General features: G+C 40.7%; 1 protein-coding gene across 1 annotated transcript in view; it reads right to left on the bottom strand.

Annotated features, from left to right (window-relative positions):
* Positions 1 to 24,220, bottom strand: part of SEMA3C (semaphorin 3C) — a 218,378-nt gene that overhangs the window by 10,007 nt on the left and 184,151 nt on the right. Inside the window, exons 13-17 of the mRNA XM_082256716.1 lie at positions 12,482 to 12,570; positions 7,493 to 7,534; positions 5,409 to 5,566; positions 2,814 to 2,881; positions 623 to 753 (exon numbers count right to left, since the gene is read on the bottom strand). Coding sequence (XP_082112842.1) covers positions 623 to 753; positions 2,814 to 2,881; positions 5,409 to 5,566; positions 7,493 to 7,534; positions 12,482 to 12,570 — 488 coding nt within the window. The remainder of the gene's footprint in view (positions 1 to 622; positions 754 to 2,813; positions 2,882 to 5,408; positions 5,567 to 7,492; positions 7,535 to 12,481; positions 12,571 to 24,220) is intronic.

Genomic DNA, 24,220 nt, shown 5'->3' with positions numbered 1-24,220 from the left:
TTTCAAAACTCCACACAAAAAAATAAAAGCCCATAAAAAATAAAAAAAAAATAAAAGAGCTTATGCTGCAATACTAACTTTCAATCCAAAACTGCTCTCAGTCTTCTGTGTCTTCAGTCTTCTAAGTTGAGAAGGCCAGTATCATTAACCAACTTCCCCTGAGACAAGCTTCAAGCCTGTTGACACGGGCCCTAAGGATGGCATGAGCTCATCTGCTTTTTTTTTATGAAACCTCATGCTTACATTAAATCGCTATGGCACAGCTGCCATAATGGCTCCGAAATGAGCAGCCATTGTGGTTTCTCATCATTTGTAGGGACCCAAACTGTCAGTAAAAGCCATGATTGGAAACTAGCAACCACACAAAGTTGTCTTTCAAAAGGAGAACATTTACAGGATTCAGGGTAGGGAACAAATACTGAACACATAAGATAAGATGTTTGCTCCCCCTTTTTCTCTAGTCTGCCCCAATACAATGCCTACAGCTGCCCCTCCTCTGGGAATACTTGTGGTTAGCGTGTGAAATATTACTTTGACTTGGTTTTTATTTGTTTAGAATATGCTAAAATCATATTAAATGAGTCATCTTTGTTGAACTGGATATTGCAGGGCCATAACTTACCTCTTTCCTTCGATCATTATCCTTTTGAAGCAGCCACTTGACAGAGGCCTGTGGAGATTTTGAACTGCACTCCAAGAAAGTTGTGTTATTTCTTACACCGTACTGTACAATTTCTTCAGTGCTCTTGTAAGCTTATAAGAGTGAAAGAGAAGAAAACACTTCAAACAATTGCAGAAATATCAGTTTTTCCAAAACTGTTAAATATATTTAGCCATCTTGGACACAGCCAAAGGAAAAAAAAATATAATGCAGCCAAATCGTTGGGTGCAAACCAATATGAGCTGGACAGCACCTTGATCTGTGGCCATACATCATCAATTATTACTAAACCATGATTTCGTTCTGCAATAAATGAAATGTAAAGTGAAAAGCCAGGGGGATTGAAAATCGGAAACTATGCCCTATTTTAAGATTTTGTGGTGAATAACATTAACAACAGTAATATTTTGCTTTCAATTTGAAACACTATCCAGTGACTTGTAAATAACATAATTCCATAAATAATGCCTTAAAAAAGTTTCCATTTTTCATTAAACTGTTGAATATTTTGTGGATATTGGAAATAGGATACTTCTGTGGGTATTATTTCTTTTACAGTGGTTAGCAGTAGGATTATTGGCTTTTGGACTTTTGCATTGACTTACACTAAATATAGTAAGTGGCAACTGTACAGTCTACAAGCATTTGTATGCATTTCACTTGACCACATGAAGGAAACCATTCATGTGTACTAAGTTACACTTACTTTATTTCTTATTTAGTACTGATGGCAAATTCATGTTAGCAGTAAAAATGACAGCTTTAACTTACATTATAATTGACTGTAACTGCAAAGAGTACATGTGACATGTCAGCTGCATCTTAAATTAGAAATTCTAAAAATAAAAAGCAATTACTTATCTTGCTGTTCCGGCACACTGATTAGATATTTACTGCCACTGAAGGCATTCCAAATTAAGCAGACATATATTTAAAATCTAAAGTTTGACTGTCTTTCAAGAAATCATTAACACAGTTTAATGTGCCAAAAAATCTGTAAGAATGTACCTTTAGCATATAATTCCCATTTAGAAGCAGGAGAGCACTTGTGCACATGTAACAGTGCCCAGACACTCTCTGTTTTCTGGCCTCAAAGGAACCCATTAGGATGACTTTGATGATGTCATAAGGAACCAGGAAATGCTGCATGGTGTTGGCCTGTATCCCCACTAATATGGTGACTGGCATGTAGCCATAAAGTGCTGTGGAATTGATGAAAAAGTGGGCCTGAGCAAAGCAAGCGCTACATTACAACTGACTTGTCTTGTGTTGTTTGGAGGATAAGGTTGCCGGAGTCTAGGTTCACTTTCAGTGTCTTGCTGCACCATACTTGATATACTGGGGGAGATTTACAAAAATCAGTGCACTCAGAATCTGGTGCGGCTGTGCATGGTAGCCAATCAGCTTCTAACTTCAGCTTGTTCAATTTGGTTTTGACAATAAACCCTGGAAGCTGATTGGTTTCTATGCAGAGCTGCACTGGATTTTGCGCTATACAGTTTTAGTAAATAATGCCCACTGTTTGCTTATGTATGCTTTATAAATCTTTTTGTCTGCACTTTGTTTCCACATTATAGTATTTTAAAATGAGCAGAAACAAGTTTTCTATCCTTTTCTTCCTGAATACCCAAGTACAAGGTAGGAAGGCATTTGCCATTATAATAAGCATGTTTTCCTGCTAAATGTTGAAAAATTGCATTGTGGTTTTTTTAATTAAGCCAAGTTAACCTGTGTTCACCGGGGTAGGTCAGCTGCAGCTCTTGACATTACCAAGGGTAATACATATTATTCGGGAAATATAATGCTACTGATGATTGTCAGAGACTGCACATATACAACAGGAGTCATTTAAAAACTGTAAAATTGCGACAGAAGATGATGTGAGACTGCAGAATTGCTACAGGAGATGGTCAGAGACTACAAGCATACTACATAAGATAGAGTAGAAAATAAAAAATATCCTCACGCTTGGGCTAAAACTACTGACTGCATCACCTAAAAAGACTGAATACCAGACTTGAGTTTCCTTTCCTAAAGATGCCTACTTCTGAGAGATCCACCCAGTGGATTATCCAACCAGTGGAAATAATGTACATTATTATTTCAACATAGAGCAAATTATAAAGACAAATGAAGACAAAGTGTTATGCACCTTTCAAGTTGAATCCACGACACTGGGTAACTGGATTTCCATGTTTTATGTCCTGTCTTCTACTTCTTCTACAACACAGAAAAACAATGCAAGGTTCTTTTATATTCTATGCTCAGATATATATTTCTAGAAATGCAAAGAGCAATTTGTAAATATATATATATATATATATATATATTTTTTTTTTTTGCATATTGCTGGCAGTTTCACATGCAAACATGGTTACCAAACCTCAGTAAAACTTAAGGTACTTTTGTTGGCTTCCTATAACCCACAGCTACAGCCATTATGGTTAAACTTCAGTCACATGGCTACATCTGGGAGCAATCATTGTGAAGAGCTATGTGTAAACTGCTGTGGTATGATAGCCAAGCACAGTGGTACATAATAATGGAGTAGCATGTTTTAGCATTACACTCTGACACCTGATATTTCTTCACATATTCTCCATGTTTTTTCAGTACAGGATTCTTTAAAGGACGGGGGGCTTAAATGTAGGTGGTAAATTTAGACTTAAGTCTAGAAAGGGAGATAAAATAAAGTATTAAAATGGTAGTAAACTGTCACAAATAAAAAAAAAAAAAATGTGACCCCTGCACCGCATACTAGCACATTATGACAGACTTACCTGCACATGGAGCCCTCCAGTGCAGTGCTGTCACGGCTCCCTGGCACTTCCATCTTCACCCGGCCTTCCTTCCGGGTTCTCAGGCTTCGGCTGTATGAATGAATGACATCACTCCCATGAATGCACGTGGAAGCCTCGGCGCCAGCATGGAGCTCTGAAGGTATGGCCTTGGTATGCCGTCCCTTCAGAGCACATTCTCCAGTGACGTCAACATCTGCATCCCGTGTGAATATCTCCTAAACAGTGCATGTTTAGAAATGAATCACTGTACCTACAGGTAAGCCTTATTATAGGCTTACCTGTAGGTACAAGTTCAAAAGTGGACCTTAATTTCACTTTAAGGGCTATTTTTAGTGGTATCTTAGGAGTTTGGGGATCCAATGTAAGGGCTAGGTTTAGGGTTAAGTGATAGACTAAAGCCCGATATGCATGGTACGTGTGTAGCGCTGTTTGTTCAACAGAAGTCAGTTTCTGTTGAATGGTCTTGCTGGAAAACCAACATTTGATTAGCACTCTCAAGCAATGACTGCAAGCACTGATCAGTGTAGACCAGAAGATCCCTGCTTCACACACTGTTGTGTGAGGTGTGGAGGATTACAATTCTGGGTTAATTTATGGCTTATCTTGAATTGATAGGTGGCAATATAAATGGTAATTGTAGGGTAATGTAAAAATTAAGAGGTGGTAGAGGTAATGTGTTAGGAAAGGATTAGTGTTTGAGATAGGTGACGTTAAGGGTGGAAATTCATGCTTGTATAGAAATTGAAGCTCGGTGCCAAGTGTACTTCACCGTAGTCCTGGAACCAAAAAGTAGCATATTTCTTAGAAATTAGCAGTTACTAGACATTTAGTCCCACTTTGCTACTTCTCCATGGCTATACACACTGAAATAGTAAGTGGTCAATTTATAAAAAAAACTGTTCTCAACAGTTGCGCATAAAGAAAAGTTTTCAATATGTTTCTAATATGTGTTTTAGTTTTTCTTGTTGCAAGTGTAACAACCCCTAAAATTCCATTCTAAGAGAAAAATAACTCACAAACATTTGATCATAAAAGCTGATAGGCTAAGAACATTTGACCAGCAGGGGACATACTATGAGGGAAACTATTGCACTGTGTGCAGGCTTCGGAAACTCTTATGCAAATGGCTGAATAAAAAGGTGTTCCGCTGGCTGGATGAACCCTCAGCTGGTATTATTACCACTGCTAAATGCGACAGCTTCCTCCTGTTTGTTGAGAGCTGGCATCCACTGGTGTCCTAACAACCAATCCCTCATCCTGGCATTTTTAGCTGTCAGCCAGAGATTCCCAACTGACAGGTGAATATATAAAAACAGTGGGGATAGTGTAAAAAAATGCATACCAAGCCCTTTAGGCCTAATGTAGGTTTTAAATGAAAAAAGCATTACAAAAAAAAAAAAACATGGGGTCCCTCCCAAACCCTTTGAGTCTTGTATGGATTTTAAAGGGAGACCTCATGCAAAAAGAAAAGTGTGAGGTTACCCCAAAATCCATATCAGGCCCTTATACAAGCATGCAGCCTGGGTGGCCAGGAAAGGGAAGGACAAACGTGCTTCCTGCCACCCTTAACCATAGCAGCATGATATGAGGGTGGAGGGCTTATTGGAACCAGAAGAGGGATAGATCCACCCATATCTCATCAAGACCCTTCTTTTCCAAAATCCACCACTAAGAGGTACAGTCATGTCATAGAGAGAGTGCAGGTTCAGCAGCATGGTGTCATCTTTGTTTTTTTTTTTTTTACCCAGCTACTTTTGGTTTCTCCATAGGAATATTTTCAGTTAATGGCATAGGAATATCACAGCAATAGGCCTCAGATCACTGTTATAACTTAATCTTGTAAGACATTCATTGTAATACCTGAATGATGATAATTTCTGAAAACAAGGTCAATTTTAGACTGATCATAATGTTGCTTTGGTGCATATTACCTTCTAGATGCTCACCTTTTCCCTGATGGATAAAATCTGGAACAATCCTTTCCATCCCAGGCACAGTAGGGATCCCTTGCTAGGCAGCAGTCGGCACATGCAGTTCCATAGATATGGCAGCGATGTAAAGATACCTGTGTGACTCCCTCTTCTGAACTGACATACAGTTGTTGCTGTTAAAACAATAATTTGCATTTTTAAACACACCTTGTTTTAGTATGACATAATTATAAAAAAAGCTGGTATAGGACAACGTGTTTCCATGTTAATCAGCCCTAAACAATTCATAAAAAAAAAGGATAACATCGTTCAGAGGTTACCTTACCTAAATTATACTGCTATTAGAATATGGAGAAAGGTTATTGCTTAGGCCAGTTAATCTCAAAAAGTTCAAACCTAAGTTTATTTAAAAAAAAAAAAAGTCAGCACAAGGGGCTGTACTTTAATCAAAGCAAAGTGTACCTTGTCCTGTGGTCTTAGTTGAAATCCTCTGTCCTCCCCCACACCGGGAGATTACAGCTGGGGGGGTTTAATATGAGCACAGGAAATTGACAGTAAGATATAATTGTCATTCTGCTCAGAGAGAACTGCGGGAGCTGGGCCAAAATGGGGAAGCCAGAGACAGCAATGGAATGTGGAGAGGGCAAGTAAAACATGGCAATGCCTTTCTTTTCATATAGGGTTCGGGTAGGGGAAGAAAAAGTGAAAAAGAACAATAATAATAACAACTTGTTATAATATAGCTTAGGGAATTCATTTTTTTCAAGCTCAAACTGTAATTATAAATCGCATAGGTGCAAAATTTGCTCAAAGTGCAAGTGTAAGAACAAAATCACACTAGCAGCGCTACATAAAAATATGAATAAGTCCACAATGATGGTGAAAGTACTGCTGTTGCAGCTTGCACTCCCAAGCTGTTAAGAGATTGGTAAACAGTTCAGGTATAAGAGTCCCAGAACCACCGTGCTCCAGCGATCTACAATGTACCTCCACCGCACTAATGTGAAGCCCCTGTGGTAATGCACACTCACCGGAAATGGCTTTCAATGTGCTTCAATTGATTGTGTCCCCAGGGATGATCTCTGTCCCGCTGCTCACCAGGTCAGGATCCACCCTTGTCCACATTTGTTAACCAGCGAATCGTTATGCTTGGCCAGATAGAACACTCATTCCATGTGAATATCATGTAAGTAGAATAAAGGAGGAGGGACTCATAGCGTAACTCGCATAAGCTGTTACATGAGTGTTTTATCTGGCCAAGCATTATGATTCGCTGGTTAACAACTGTGGACAAGGGTGGATCCTGACCGGGTGAGCAGGGGGACAGAGATCATCCCAGGGGACACAATCAATTGAGTGGTCTGAATAAAGCGCATTGAAAGCCATTTCCAGTGAGTGTGCATTACCACAGGGGCTTCGCATTGGTGCAGTGGAGGTGCATTGTAGATCGCTGGAGCACGGTGGTTCTGGGACTCTTATACCTGATTACCTGAACTGTTTACCGATCTCTTAACAGCTTGGGAGTGCAAGCTGCAACAGCAGTACTTTCAACATCATTGTGGACGTATTCATATTTTTATGTAGCGCTGCTAGTGTGATTTTGTTCTTACACTTGCACTTTGAGCAAATTTTGCACCTATGCAATGTATATGTTTTGTTTTAATAGCAGTAGCTTGTTTTCTCCCTTACGGAATTTATATTAACTGACAAGTCTTTTAATTTATTTTGGTTTCATTATTTATAGCGCTGGGTGAGTGGGTATAGTATCATTTATTTGCACCTACTCCTTTTTTTCGAAACTGTAATTATAGTCTTACAGTTACTGGAAAAATGAATTTATTCTGTCACTAGTCTTCATTAAATAAATAGAGAACCTTAAAGTTGTGTAACACTAAGCTTGTGGCTACAGCTCCCACTTCAAGCACATAAAATTAGATAAAGCTGTGCTGAGAAAGAGCCATACATGGAATTCAGAAACATCCAACATCAAGACACTGAATATGACTTTCATGCTACACAGTTCAGCTGCAAGTTTTGTACACCTCGTAAAAATAAATCTGTATCCCAAGTTCAGTTTGAGTTAGGTTAAGGAGCATTACCTTTTTTGAAGAAATCTTCATTGAGGTTATTGGAGCTTGACTCTAAAAATCGAGAAAAAAAAACACTCTAGTGAGAAACAAAACTACATAATGCCAAAATGTTTCTAAATGAAAGGAGGTTATGTCCCTATCACTACAACTTTAAAATAACAATAATAGGCACTGTGTATTATTCTGACAGTAAAGGACAGTGCACATGGGCCTAATAAACTTTGCCTATGAATCTTGTAGCCAGAAGCTGGCTACTAGATTCTGCATAAAATATGGTCTGTATGCTGTATGTATGTACATGTTTCTGTAACATTTACATGCGTGCAAGCGCATGTTGCCAATGTGCACTATTAGTTGCTGGAGCTAGGGGACTCAAGCCACCTGCATCACAGCAAAAAAAAAAAAAAAAAATGCTGGGCAGCTTACAAAGAAGGATACAATACAGTTCAAACTGCCTACATTCTAGCAACAATGTTGGGAGAGCTGGTGCTTCTTGTATACATTACATTATGGGCTATTCTTAAGGCATTCAGTTCCCAACCCTCCACATTTAGGACAAGGGGGTGGAGTCTACTCTTCTCAGTGTCATGCGCTGATATTACATATTTTGATTGACCAGTGCCCATCAAATTTAACACAGGCAGAAATAGCTACTGATTGCAAGCTTAACCACTTAAGCCCCGGAAGATTTTACCCCCTTCCTGACCAGGGCCTATTTTGCGATTCGGCACTGCGTGACTTTAACGGACAATTGCGCGGTCATGCGATGCTGTACCCCAACGAAATTGACGTCCTTTTTTCCCCACAAACAGAGCTTTCTTTTGGCGGTATTTGATCACCTGTGTGATTTTTTGATCATGCGCTATAAACAAAAAAAGAGCGTCAATTTTGCAAAAATAACAATATTTTTCACATTTTTTTATATGAAATTCCCCCCAAAAAAATGTAAAAATCAAAATTTTTTTACATTTTACACCAAATCACAAAAAGCGTATTTTGATTGGTTTGCGCAAAAGTTATCGCGTTTACTAACAAAGGGAAAGATTTTTGTAATTTTTGTTGTTTTTTTTTTAAACGCGTAATGGCGCTGATCTGCAATTTTTTTTGCGGTACTGCGACATTGCGGCGGACAGATCGGACCCTTGACTGACATTTTTGACACTTTTGGGGTTACCAGTGACATTTCTACAGTAATCAGTGCTATACATATGCACTGTTACTGTAAAATTACACTGGCAGTGAAGGGGTTAACTTTTTTTTGAGAGGGAGGGGTTATGTGTGTCCCTAGAGGCATGATTCTAACTGTGATTGGCTGTGGCTTGAGGTGTAGGAACAGTGATCAACGGTCCTACATAGTAGAACCGTATGATCACTGTTTCTACACAGGGGAGAATGACAGGCGGCTTGTTTACATCAGCCACCTGCCTTTCTCCCTCTGCACCAACGATCGCCGAGTGACCGGCAGACATCGGGTCCGCCGGTCACACGCACGGGGGGGTCCGTGACCACGCGGGAGCGGGAACGCGCCTCAGGGGGCGTGCGCTTGCTCCCTAGGCGCTCACAGGCTAGCGACATAGTGGTTAATGGGGATCTTATTGCCATAAGAACATCCAATGGCAATTAACTACCTATAAGGGGTATAAGCTTCGCCCACACAGTGCTGGACTGAATGACTTATTCAGGGCCAAATATTAATGACTCATTCAGGGCCAAGTATTATTGGTGTGTATGCAGAAGCCCAGGCGCTGCTGGCTATACATTGCTGATATTTATGTTGGTCCTGGGCAGCGACGGCCATTAGGGTACATTTGCGCAGAACACATGTAAACATAGCATAACTGTACATACATACAGCATAAAATATGCCAATACGCTCCTCCTAAAATGCAGCTTTTAGGCATTTTTTTAAGTCCCTGAACGCCGCCCCCTAAATGTGCATGGGCACGTTGACTATCATAGAACTTTTCTAAAAGCAACATGTTTGGTACAGATTGCATGAGCCCTTAATATAGATTTACCCCACTGATGTATGCAACCCAGAGAGTCCAATAAAAACTAAGAATACATGATGTGACAGAGAACCCTCTGATCACCACTGGCAAAAAACAGTGTATATAACAAACAACTGACACTGATGGGTTGCTTTGCTAAAGATGTAGAGAGTTCTTACTTTGCAAATAAGATTAGTAAATAAAGTAGGCTATGGTGAAAGCCTCCCTATGCAGACAAAGAGAAATAAAAACCTTGACAAAGATACAAACACTTTCTCACATAGCATAAAACTCACAACATGTTTTGAGTGTTGCTGGACATTAACCACTTTACCACCGGAGGATTTTGCTGTCTTCCGTCCAGACCACTTTTTGTGCTTCGGCACTGTGCGAATTTAACTGACAATTGTGCGGTCATGCAATGTGGTACCCAAACGAAATTTATGTCCTTTTTTTCCCACAAACAGAGCTTTCTTTTGGTGGTATTTGATCACCTCTGCGCTTTTTATTTTTTGCGATATTATTAAAAAAAGAGCGAAAATTTTGCAAAAAAATGACATTTTCAACTTTGTCTTTTAAAAAATATCCAATATACTCAATTTATGTCATTTTTTTTGGCCAAAATATATTTAGCTACATGTCTTTGACAAAAAAAAATTCAATGAGCGTATTTTTATTGGTTTGCGCAAAAGTTATAGCGTCTACAAACTATGGTGTAAATACTGAAATTTTACGCAGCTTTAATTTCTGACTGCCTATCTCAATTCATGAAGTGCTTAAATGGCAGGGCAGTACAAGACCCCCCCAAATTACCACTTTTTGGAAAGTAGACATCCTAAGGAATGTTCTGAGAGGCATGTTGAGCTCATTGAATATTTAATTTTTTTGTCACAGGTGTTTGAAAAATGAATAAAAAAAAAAAAATTTTTTTTTTTTAACACAAAGTTGTCACTAAAAGATAAATTTCTCACACATGCCATGGGTATATGTGTAATTACACCCCAAAATATATTCTGCTGCTTCTCCTGAGTACAGGGATACCACATATGTGAGACTTTTTGGGAGCCTAGCTGTGTACGGGACCCCGAAAATCAATCTCCATCTTTAGGTTTTCTAATGGCGTAAATTTTTGATTTTACTCCTCACTACCCAACACTGTGACAGGGAAGTGAAGGGGTTAAACTGGGGGAGATCAAGGGGTTAAACCTTTATAGAGGATAGATGGCGGGTGGCCTGAACCTATTCGGGCCTAGCGCAAGCGCAAATTAGGGTCACCAGTGACACTAAATACAGTGATCAGTAGTTATCTGATATACTGTATATATTAGTGCACTGTTTTATATGGAGTGAAGGGGTTAACTGGGGAAGATCAAGCGGTTAAAAGTTTATTAGGGAATAGGTGGCGGGTGCCCTAACCCTATATGGGCTTAGCGCAAGCGCAAATTAGGGTCACTAGTGACACTGAATACAGTGATCAGTATTTACCTATATACTGTATTTAGTGCACAGAGTAATAGGTAGTGAAGGGGTTAACTGGGGCTGATCAAGGGGTAAAAACTTTATTAGGGGATAGGTGGCGGGTACCCTAACCCTATTTGGGCCTAACGCAGGCGCAAACTACGCTCACAAGTGACACTTATACAGTGATCAGTAAAATATCTGTATACCACTGTATATAGTGTTCACTGTGAGGGGTTTGGGGGTGATCAGGGGGTGATCAGAGGTGATGAAGGGGTTAAATGTGCCTATGTGAGGTGTGTCAGTGTAGTGTTGGTGGAAACTCACGTTTTTGGTGTGTCTCTGTCTCTCTCCTGGAACCGAAAGGACTTCAGGAGGGACAGTGACATCACTTCCCCTGTCTGTGTTTACATTACACAGACAGGGGACAGATTGCCATTGGTGGGGACCGATCTACAGACACTGACCAAAAATCATTGGTCAGTATCTGGTGATTGATCGGTTCCCTACCGAATGCCATCGGTATCAGGACCCGCGGCGCGCGGGAGCGCGCTCTGGAGCCGCGATCGCGCATGACGTTAATACTACGTGGCTGAGCGGTATCGTGCCGTACTGCCGCAGTAGTATTACCGCGCGCGGTCCTAAAGTGGTTAAAGTGGTTGTAACCCCTGACAGTGTGGTGACTTGCCTCAGATGATACACAGAGATGAAACAAATCCAACTACATACGCTGTACCTGTTTATCTGATATGTTCTCCTCTCTACATCCATTCAAAGTGCATAATTTATAAAGCTTGTCTGAGCTGTCAGAAAAAAAGGGGGCAGAGAAATAAATTCACACTCTGCAGAGCTCAGTGAGAAGACACACCCCCTTCATACAGCACACAGGAACAGAGCTGAGGCTGTGAGTCAGCTGGAGATCCCTTCCCTGTCACCTTTTTTCTCTTGGTGTCAGGAAAACTTGTCAAAAGTAAGTCATGCAGATAGCAAAGAAATGAAGGAGCAGACAGAAATGACACCTTATGCTTTGGATATAGACAAGTACACACTATACAAGGACATGTTTTGTTCATATTTCTTGTCTGAGGTTTACAACCACTTTAAAGGAAACTTTTTAAGTTTTATATAAAGATACAACACCTTTAACTAAAGTCTACTCCACGGAAGCAGATGGTTGAATCACTGACAATTTGTCCCTCATATGGCACGAACAAAATAAATAATAATAGCATATTAAAACAATGTGAATCAGATTTCGGTGACAGCCTTTCTTTCCACTTGTTACAGCCAGCTAAGAAAGGAAATTCTGTTTGTGATCATGCAATGGCTATACACAGGGATAGCTGAATTTATGTTGTCTGACATTAGATCTGAATATGCTCACTGAGGTAATAGTTGCAGTTTACCAAACATTACGTTATTTCAAGGCTGGTTTCTTGTAAGTGAAAGACTCATTACAACACCATTTCTATAGTGTGATTTACAATGCCCAGACCGTCAGATCAAAGCTGTCTGTAAACACTTTTAGAAACAGAAGCTTGTGCCAAACCTTGAAAACCTCCAGCTCTTCCAGAATCAGTTCGCTGCTTGTGGAGCTATTACCAGGAAGGACAACCACCTTCTGTACTGTTCCCTTATCTAGAAATGAACAAAATAAATAAAAAAATAGTTTAAACGACTAAACATGTAAGTTACAGTTTTAATGATGTTTACATACTTTAAAGGTTTATAGGGAAAAAAAAATAAGGTTTATAGTGGTGGGATGTGGTGGTGTGGTTACCTACATCTGCTTTATCCAATGAATGATCATACAGTCAGCAGCAATCCCTGGGCTGGCATGCTACTGGCCCAACAAAAGGAAACAGGTAGACAATACATCAACTTTTTAAGCAATTTTTGTTGCCTTCAAACATACCTTGGACTAAAATTACTAGAATTCTACATTTTTGTTGAATATTAAGCTGGCCATAGATGTGTAGAATTTCAAACGAACATTCTTGGGAAAAGTTCATTCATTTTTCCAATCATTAATGGGTCAAAACCAATGTTCCTTTTCGTCTGAAGTGATGAGAGAATTCGAAGGAGCAGGGTGGGAAATTATCTCTGACTTTCTATCAGTGTATATGGTTTTTGTTCAGTAAAGTCCACTCATTCCAAAATCATATGTTAAAAGTCAATGAAAATTTAGTAACAACAAATGTTCTGAGAGTTTTAGGATGAATTTTCCTAAGACTAAAGACTTTGCCTAAGAATTTTCGATTGAAATTCTATACATCTGTGGCCAGCTTGATGTTAAAATAGTTTTGTGCTATTTTACTAACATGAATGTATATAGTAACAGATGTAGGCAATGTAGACTGCTCCCCTATGCCTGAAACATTCCGGCCTTTCACACCGTCATGCTTGATACAACAGTTTCAATTATGTTGCTTGTTTCTCCACGCTACATACTGTATCCAATCTTTTACTCTATGTTATGCGGCCGATCAAATCCTGTCCTTTCTATCTTCTATCCAACCTATCCTAGCCAAAACTATACTACAAATGCATCTGTTACCTTGTCACTGGTGAATTATGCCTTCAATCTTGAATTGACCTGAACAGAGCATGCTCTATTAGTACAATCCCACCTCCAGCACACTTTTTTACCTCTTTATCTATCTCCCAACACACGTATTCTCCTGTTTCTCCCCCAAAGACTGCTCTGTTCAGTACACACACTCACAGACATTGGTCACTGAGCCCTGTCTGACACTAAGAACAAAGGTCCAGTATTGAGTAGCCTACTCTCCCAACAGAAGAGAGAGATCCACTGAGAGCCTGAGCCAGCAGCTCCCGCCCCCTCCACAGCCTCCACAGTGAGCACTGGAGGGGCAGAGCAGAGAGCCGATGACTGACAGTCACTAGCTCTGTGTAGGCTGAAGACCAAGAGCTGAGCGATCTCTGTCTTTTTGTTTTCTTACAGCACCATTGATGGTTTTCTGCGGTCTTACTATGGTTATGCTGAGAGGCTCCTTACACAGATGTAACTCTAATATTTGGTTGGACCCTCATTTCTTCCCCTGTTACTTGGAGGGGATCGGGCTGGTTTCTGTGGCATACCATTTGTTGGGTTCCCCCCCCCCTACCTTTTCTTGACACTCTGAATAAGTGCATTGACATTTATTTACCTCACAATTTGACTTTGGTTACATATATATGTTATCTTTTCTTTTGTAATATTTTTTTTGCTTTTCTGCCTTCTATAGGTAGCATTCCAAATTTTGCACCTCTGCTCTTGAGGAAGTGATATATGCGAAACATGTCAAGCTTTATGTGAATGGATGACTATATGTACATTATCTCACAAAAGTGTGTACACCCCTCACATTTTTGTAAATATTTTATTATATCTTTTCATGTGGCAACACTAAAGAAATTACACTTTGCTACAATGTAATGTAGTAAGTGTACAGCTTGTATAACAGTGTAAATGTGCTGTCCCCTCAAAATTACTCAACACACAGCCATTAATGTCTAAACCGCTGGCAAGAAAAGTGAGTACACCCTTAAATGAAATAGTCCACATTGGGCCCAATTAGCCATTTCCCCTCCCCGGTGGCATGTGACTCGTGTTACAAGGTCTCAGGTGTGAATGGGGAGCAGGTGTGTTAAATTTGGTGTTATCGCTCTCACTCTCTCACACTGGTCACTGGAAGTTCAACATGGCACCTCATGGCAAAGAACTCTCTGAGGATCTAAAAAAAATGTTGCTCTACAGAAAGATGGCCTAGGCTATAAGTAGATTGCCAAGACCCTGAAACTGAGCTGCAGCATGGTGGCCAAGACCATACAGCGGTTTCACTCAGAACAGGCCTCCTCATCTTCGACCAAAGAAGTTGAGTGCACATGCTCAGGGTCATATCCAGAGGTTTTCTTTGGGAAATAGACATATGAGTGCTGCCAGCATTGCTGCAGTGGTTGAACTGGTGGGGGATAAGCCTGTCAGTGCTCAGACCATACGCCACACACTGCATCAATTGTCTGCATGGCTGTTGTCCCAGAAGGAAGCCTCTTCTAAAGATAATGCACAAGAAAGCCCAAAAAAATGTTTGCTAAAGACAAGCAGACTAAGGACATGTATTACTGGAACCATGTCTTGTGGTCTAATGAGACCAAGATAAACCTATTAGGTTCAGATGGTGTCAAGCGTGTGTGGTGGCAACCAGGTGAGGAGTACAAAGTCAAGTGTATCTTGCCTACAGTCAAGCATGGTGGTGGGAGTGTCATGTTCTATGGCTGCCGGCAATGGGGAGCTACAGTTCATTGAGGAAGCCATGAATGCTAACATTTACTGTGACATACTGAAACAGAGCATGATCCCCTCCTTTCAGGGCCTGGGCCGCAGGGCAGGATTCCAACATGATAACCACCCCAAACACACCTCCAAGACGACCATTGCCTTGCTAAAGAAGCTGAGGGTAAAGGTGATGGACTAGCCAAGCATGTCTCCAGACCTAAACCCTATTGAGCATCTGTGGGGCATCCTTAAACAGAAGGTGGAGGAGCGCAAGGTATCTAACATCCACCAGCTCTGTGATGTTGTCATGGAGGAGTGGAAGAGGACTTCTGTGGCAACCTGTGAAGCTCTGGTGAACTCCATGCTCAGGAAGGTTAAGGCAGTGCTGGAAAATAATGGTGGCCACACAAAATATTGACACTTTGGACCCAATTTGGACATTTTGCTTGCTATATGAGCACTTGGCAGGTGGGAGGGGCCAGGAGCGCCAGTGACTGACCCAAGAAGAGAAGGATCAGGACTGCTGTGTGCAAAAACACTGCACAGATTGTCATGTTTGTTATGAAAAAAAAAGAGAGACTTTAATATCACTTTGAACAAATTTGTACTTACTTTTGTTGCCAGCGGTGTAGACAATAATGACTGTGTGTTTAGTTATTTTGAGGGGACAGCAAATTTACACTGTTATACAAACTGTACACGCACTACTTTACATTGCAGCAAAGTGTCATTTCTTTAGTGTTGTCACATGAAAATATATAATAAAATATTTACAAAAATGTGAGGGGTGTACTCACTTTTGTGAGATACTGTAAATTATGTATCACTAATTTTGTATAGCGTGTACTGTTAATACAGTAAGGGGTCACCACCTAAACCAACATAAGAGTGCAGGATGCTACTACATTTTTAATGTGATTTTAATGAACTTTTAATTGTGTTATAATAAAGTTTGTGTTCAATTTTAATATATTGGTGTTGTGCCCTTAACCACTTGAGCCCCGGAAGATTTTACCCCCTTCCTGACCAGGGGTTTTTTTGCGATTTTTTACTGCGTGACTTTAACGGACAATTGCGCGGTCGTGCGACGCTGTACCAAAACGAATTTCACGTCCTTTTTTTCCCAGAAACAGAGCTTTCTTTTGGTGGTATTTGATCACCTGTGCGATTTTTTGATCATGCGCTATAAACAAAAAAAGAGAGTAAATTTTGCAAAAATAACAATATTTTTCACTTTTTTTTTATATGAAATTCCCCCCCAAAAAAATGTAAAAATCAAAATTTTTTAACATTTTCGGCCAATTTGTTTTATGCTACATATGTTTGGTAAAAAAAATCACAAAAAGCTTGTTTTGATTGGTTTGCACAAAAGTTATCGCGTTTACTAACAAAGGGAAAGATTTTTGTCATTTTTGGTGTGTTTTTTTTTTAACGAGTAATGGCGGCGATCTGCGATTTTTTTTGCGGTACTGCGACATTGCGGCGGACAGATCAGACCCTTGACTGACATTTTTGACACTTTTGGGGGTACCAGTGACATTACTGTAGTAATCAGTGCTATACATATGCACTGTTACTGTAAAAATGACACTGGCAGGGAAGGGGTTAACTGTATTGGAGAGGGAGGGGTTAAGTGTGTCCTAGGGGCGTGTTTCTAACTGTGATGGGACATGTCTCCTATTGTAAAAACAGAGATTAACGGTTCTACATAGTAGAACCGTCTGATCTCCATTTTTACACAGGGGAGAATGACAGGCGGCTTGTTTACATAAGACGCCCGCCTTTCTCCCGCTCGGTCACACGCGCGGACTCCTCTGTGAATGAGCCGGGGCAGGCGCACGCCTCAGCGGGCGCACGCTCGCCTGCTATTGGCTCAAAACCCGGTCACAGGCTAGCGACGTAGATCTACGTCACTCTGCCAGGCCGGGGCTGACTGCCGCAGTAAATATACTGTGCGCAGTCGGCAAGCGGTTAAAGTCCATAGACTGCAGTCCAACATTTGTTTTTCTGATTTAAAACTATAATACATGCATTTACACAAAACAGAAAATAAATACTTTATATGAAACATTCCAAAAGCACAATCAACAGCCTGCACCTGCAACCTGCCATTGGCTCCTGCTGCTGTCACTCATAGCCACTGAGTCAATCAGGAGAGAGAGGGGGCCGAGCCATGGCTCTGTGTGTGAATGAACATATATAGCTGCAGTTTGGAAGTGAGCCTTCTCGGGTGCCCCCATTGCAAGCTGCTTGCTCTAGAAGCACTTGGCAGGTGGGAAGGGTCAGGAGCGCCGGTGAGGGACCCGAGAATAGAAGGATTAGGACTGCTCTGTGCAAAACCACTGCACAGATTGTCATGTTTGTTATTAAAAAAAAAAGAGAGACTTTAATATCACTTTGGACAAATGTAGCTTTGGGGTTTGGAACTTTCTAGTCCTGCTAATTGTGTAGTATCTGTATTTTCATGCCAATGTATCTGAACCCTAACATTTATTGATACAGTGTTTACATAATAACTACAGACAAACAGAGCTGACACAGTTCACTTGGCACTATGCTATTCAAATCAAAGCCTCCTGTAAATTTTGGATCTCTTCCCCTTGTGATTTTGGCAGCACTACACTTCTATTCTATCACCATATTAGTCCACCATCTTCAAAATATCAGAAACTGTATAAACTAAGTTAGCCTCGCTTGCTGGTGTAAAATCAGAACAGTTTATTCCAAGTGTAAAAGAAGTAGAATTTCCTCCATTGTGATATTCCGTTACGTTAACATGCCAATTGCTACATATTTTAACAATATACTAGATTTTCTTTGGGGGTCTTGTTTCATTTCAGAAATATACTTGCCATAGAATGTAAAACCAGAAGATGCTGTGCACCTAATAACTGTCCCCATCTGTGTAATATAGTATTTTTAACAATATATATGGATTAACACAAACTCAAAATGTTTTGCCATCTCAGAATCCTATTGCTAGATTTATATTCTGGAAATTGGAATAAGATATTGCCTGGTTGGCAAACCACCACACTAATGCACTGCTGTCTTGCTAGAAAAGACTGTTTAAACTTTCTAAATTTATTTTACAGAGCAGTGTACATGTACGCCTCATTTATGCTGAAAATACTAAACTTGTTAACAGATAGTAGACAGTGTGGTGATACGAGGTATACTGCATAACATTCTTATGGGGGTCAATTTCCTTCTAGGTGTCAAAAGAAGCATACATTTATTCACGCTTGTTAACAGGGTGTAAACAGTATAGTGTGCATTTTTCAAGCTTGTGTATTTGAGCCTTTCAGGCAAAATATACTTTATAGCAGATGAATCAATTATGCATCCACTGGAAGAACAGTTGATGGTGGCTTGGAAAGTTCTGTCCACCTCTACTGTCAAAGTTTGCAGTGGTGTGGGGGTTTTATAGAGCAAGTCGCCTTTGCACATACAGGCTTACACCCATTACAGGCACACATGGGTTTCAAGAGAGCAAGAAGCTCTCAACAAATAATAGAACCCAACCAAGGGTTACCCAAAAAAATTGACACAAGTGTCCTGTGGGGTATTCTACCTATTCTAGCATCCTTGAATATTTTGTCATAATGAAAAAGCCATCTAAAATCTATTGGTGGACATCTTTGATCATGTAGTATGCACAGGGTATGATCTCTCAAACACCTCAAGTATTGCTAATATGTATGCATGAGTTTTTCCATGGCCATGATATCTTAGGAAGTTTACAGGTAGCAGTGGTGGCCACTGTATGTCTGAAGTGACATTTTGGTTACTTTGTATTTGTAGGTGACCTTGGGGCTAACGTGAATACTAGTGCTTTGAACCCTGTGCCTAAGAGTACCTGCTATTTCCCACGCCCTGGTTTCCAGTTCTTGTACTAACAGGATAGAGAAAACCTGAAAGGTAGTATAGGTGAAGAATAAATGGCTCTATATATAGTATGCACGTGTTACATAAACCTGCTGTTTTAATGCATACATCCTGATTTCCAAGGGTCTGTCCACTTTTCTTTTTTGAAAAGTAAACATATTTTATTATATACACGATGATCAGTTAAAGGATTAGTTAATAAAATTAATATATTGGTTTTAGCTAAAAGTCTGAGAATTAAACCCTCTAACGTTTTCTCTTGAACATTTAGGTAGAATTAGGAATTAGCTAGCGCTCTGGTCTAGTGTGATACGGTCAATATGAAGATATAACAAATTGTTGATAATGCAATAAAACAATAATGGCAGGTTACCTATATGACAATTTGCAGAAGTAAGGTGAAGTCCGTAAGGTGGATTTAACCATAAGGATGGTGAGCAAAGGAATGGATGAAAGTCTGCACAGAGGGCCGGCTCTACCACACAGGAAGTCAATCTGTGAATAAGGCAAAAGAAAAAACGGGCGGAGCGCCTCTAAGTGCAATATGTTTACTGAAGTCTAGGCATACAATAACATAGCAACTCACAGGAAGTTAGATGATAATCGGCTCAATGCAGAGTCAGGAGGTCAGCTGTCCATAACGCCAATGCCGAGAGGGAGGATGTGATGGAGAAATCCTATCCAGTGGATGGAGATGGATGACAGGAAGATGCCGGCTACTGTCTTCCGGGACCGGCTCTCGAGTCAGGCTGGGACTCGAGAGTCATAAGACTGCTATATACTGTACCTTGAAGGTACAGTATATAGCAGTCTTATGACTCTCGAGTCCCAGCCTGCCTCGAGAGCCGGTCCCGGAAGACAGTAGCCGGCATCTTCCTGTCATCCATCTCCATCCACCGGATAGGATTTCTCCATCACATCCTCCCTCTCGGCATTGGCGTTATGGACAGCTGACCTACTGACTCTGCATTGAGCCGATTATCATCTAACTTCCTGTGAGTTGCTATGTTATTGTATGCCTAGACTTCATTAAACATATTGCACTTAGAGGCGCTCCGCCCGTTTTTTCTCTTGAACATTTAGGTGGCAAGATGTTTGGGTTTGAGTCACCCAGGTTTGCACATTTAGCCATCACTGCTCTCCCTATAGGCTTTTTTTTTCTTTTATTAATTTCATAAACACAACATGATATGCAAAAGCAAAAAGAACACCCAAAGTTTTAATACTACCAAAAATGAGGTTGTTTTTTTACCTCGTGTTCATAACATATATTTGTTAAAAACACAATTTTTCTACTTTTTTTTTTCTACTTTTTAGCATCAAAAGACATTGTTCAGCATTTGTGTATAAAAGCCTGTGTGTTCAAGTGGCTTCTTTGGAAGAAAAGGGATCATGAAAGCTTTTGCAGAACGCATAAGCTTGTCATCACTTGATAAATGTATGTGAGAATAGATGGAGTTTATATGAAGTTCCTTTCACTTGAATCTCTTTGTGATAGCAATTCCATAAAATTTAAACAGTATGACACAGTCTGGTCCAACACTATAAAGTTATCCAATAGGAATGTTAAGCCTAGCAGTGTCCTAATGCTTTGGCACACAGCAATAAACATGCCTAGCTAGCTATAAAGCTAATGTAGCTGAAGATGGGAAATACACTCTACACTTAAATCTATATCACTGTCTGCCACGGAGAACTGCAAAAAAAACATAAGCCTTCTGTGATTAACTGCATTATATAAAAATGAGTAGCCAATTCTGACATTGTTTTTTTTTTTTTGCAAGGAATGATAACCTTTATCTAATGTGCCTAACATAAAAACGTCTTTATACATGTAAATATTTTGTATAACCTGACTCCTTCATTTGCTTAGTTTATATTTGCTGCAAATATTTTATTATTGGGTTAATCGCCATAATATTTATTTCCCTATTCAATAAAAGGCAATGTTCAACCAAACGTAAGCTAATTTCTGATTCTCCCACAAGTTTTAGATATTGTTCATTGGTGAGACCTCTGCAAACCAAATTTCACCTTCTACAGCCACTAAACAAACATTTCTTTGATTAGCTGATTTTAGATTACAGCGAACATAGAGAGAGTAGGGTTAAAATACGTTTGCTTGAGTTTGACGACTGCAAAAGGAGGGTAGAGCTGCCAACTCAAGCAGGTAGATTAAGGGATCATTCACGCCACATCTGTTGGGCTGCAGTGCTCAATGCAGGCCCAAGGCAATGAAAAGTTGAAAATCATTGCTTCAAAATTGGCCTAATTCACACTAACCAACTGCACTGATAAGAGCTAGATGAAAATGTTACATGCTGCATTTATGCGAAGTGCATTGTGCAGCAACACACTACAATGCACTGCTATGGGTGTTAAGGAAATCAAATAAATAATAGTGACTTTTTCTGTGGGAAAAAACACACATCAGTACAATGGGGTTGATTTACCAAAGCTGGAGAGTGCAAAATCTGGTGAAGCTTTACAAAGAAACCAATCAGCTTCCATCTTATTTTGTCAAAGTTCAATTGAAGAAGCTTCTTATCTAGATGGATGCAGCATCAATCCAAGACTGAGAACCGAGCGATTAAACACTGCTGATTGCTCGGTTCTTAGAGCTCCATGAGCAGAAAGATGGTGACTATCAGTCACCATTGTCTGCTCTGCACCCCCCCCCCCGCTCACTGGAGTGCTGGGCTGTGGAGGAGGTTGGAGCGGATAAGAGGCTGGGCCAGGTGCGGGTCCAGGATCCTGGGTGGCTCCTGACCGTATGGTCAGGATTTTCCCCCTGGACCGGCCCTGTGACTTTAGCCGATAATGGCTCCAGCCCACTGTCTGCTGAAAACAGGTCACAGGAGTGCAAAATGAACTGCACTCCTGTGATAAGTAGGAAAAGTACAGCCAAATTAGTTTAAAAGCTGATTGGCCATCATGCACAGCAGCACCAAATGTTGCACTCTCCAGTTTTAGCAAATCAACCCCAATGCTTTAAAAAATGCATGTCAACATAAGTGGGTCAACTGTGTCAACATGCATATCTGATGTGAATTCAGCCGTAATTGCTGGAGTCTTCAAAAGATATAAGAAGTTCAACATACTGTCATTTACCATAGATGAAAATAGAATTAAACTCAAAGTAAAAGTAAAAAGTATATTTAAGTAAACAGGACCCCCCAGTTGTACTGTAGATGGTACCTCTGTTTTCTGAAAATGATATACTTTTCACTTAGAAGAGGCAGAAAAATCTCAATTGTTCAACGCATTTTGGTGCAGGGTCTGCGTTAAGCATCAGTGAGCCAGTGAGTGTGGCTATATTACACTGATATTATGAAATAAACAGAGCAAATAATTATTTAAATGGCATATTTCTATGGTAAATTTTAGCAACACTATGCGGAAGATTTACTAAAACTAGTGAACACAGAATCTGGTGCAGCTGTGCATAGTAACCAATCAAGTTTTGCTGTCAAAGCTGAAATGAACACACTGAAGTTAGACGGTCATTGGTTACTATGCACAGCTGCACCAGAATCTGTGTGCACAGTTTTAGTAAATCTTCTCATATGGCTTCACAAAAGTATATTAACCTTCCTAGCGGTATTCCCGAGTGTGACTCGGGGTAAGATTTTTGAGCCAAAAGCGATAACCCCGAGTCACACTCGGGGTAGCGCTGGGAAGATCGCTGGATCCTGGTGGAGGTTTCACTTACCTTTTCTCCGGGATCCAGCGATGTATGAGAGCGGCGTCCGGCGGCGGAGCTTCCTCTCGATCGTCTGTAAGCCCCGGCTTCCGTCTCCGGCGACGTGACGTCCGCCGGGGGGTGGAACCGGCGGCAAATTCAAAAAGTATAAACACCAAACACACTGACACACTGTAATCCTATTGGATTACATTCCCAAAATATAATAAAGTGACCTTTTTATGCCCCCCAGTGCTTTCTCCATTGCACTTCCTGCATTATTTCCATACTTTGTATCTGGATTATTGCAGAGCGACCATGGCCTCAAGCAAGCGTGCCGCAACATCAAAAGCGATGTATGACCTGCTGGGCGATAGCGACAGCGAACCCGAATCGCACGGAGAGTGGAGTGACAGCGATGCATGGGAAAGCTCATCATCCGACGAAAGTGAGTTTAGTGATGATGATGTGCCGAGCGATGTGCGTACGTGGTGCGTGATCGACTGCGGTATGGAGCACGTAGCGCCCCCAAGGTTCCCGTATACCGGAACGCCTGGTCTCAAAGTTGATGTTGAGGAGGATAACCCCTTGGCGTATCTGCAGCTTTTTTTGACCGATGAGGTCATCGAAAAAATTGTTTTGGAGACCAACCGGTACCAGCAACAACAAGCCGCAGCACATCGGCGGTTTTCTAGGAGCAGGATGTGGGAACCCGTTACCAGTGCAGATATCTGGAGATTCCTGGGCCTTATTATTCTGCAGGGAGTGGTGGTGAAAAACCCCTGCAGAAGTGGTATTGGACCACCAACAAATTATTGGCCACGCCTTTTTTTGGAACCATAATGTCGGAGTACAAATTTTCCCTTATAATGCGATATTTGCACTTTGCCAACAATGAGGAGTTTGATGAAACATCTCATCCGGCTCCGAAGCTGAAAAAAATCTGGGACATTTATCAATTAATTTTGAAAAACTTCCAGCGGTCCTATGTCCCAGAAAGAGACATTTGCATTGACGAAAGTCTTATGGCGTATAAAGGGAGACTTAGCTGGATCCAATATATTGCGTCCAAGCGAGCACGCTTTGGAATAAAATCCTTTATGCTGTGTGAATCCAGCTCTGGCTATATTTGGAACTCGGTCCTATATACCGGAAGAGGAACTAAGTTCAACCCAAGGTTCAGCAGCTATGGGATGGCAACTGCTTGACGATGATTGAGCCTCTGCTGGATCAGGGGTATTGTGTCACTACAGACAATTTTTACACCTCCCCAGAACTGTTTGAGTTCCTCCTACAGCACAAGACGGATGCTTATGGGACCGTCAGAGCAAACCGGCGTGACATGCCCCCCAGCTTTGCCAACAAAAACTCAAGCCTGGAGAGTTAGTTGCCTGGCAGAAAGGCAAAATGTTGGCACTTAGATGGCGCGACAAAAAAGA

The sequence above is a fragment of the Pelophylax lessonae genome, assembly GCF_965119305.1.
Source record: "Pelophylax lessonae genome assembly, chromosome: 4".
NCBI lineage: Eukaryota > Metazoa > Chordata > Amphibia > Anura > Ranidae > Pelophylax > Pelophylax lessonae.
The sequence above is the reverse complement of the archived record's forward strand: the minus strand, read 5'-3'. Positions and strand labels throughout refer to the sequence as shown.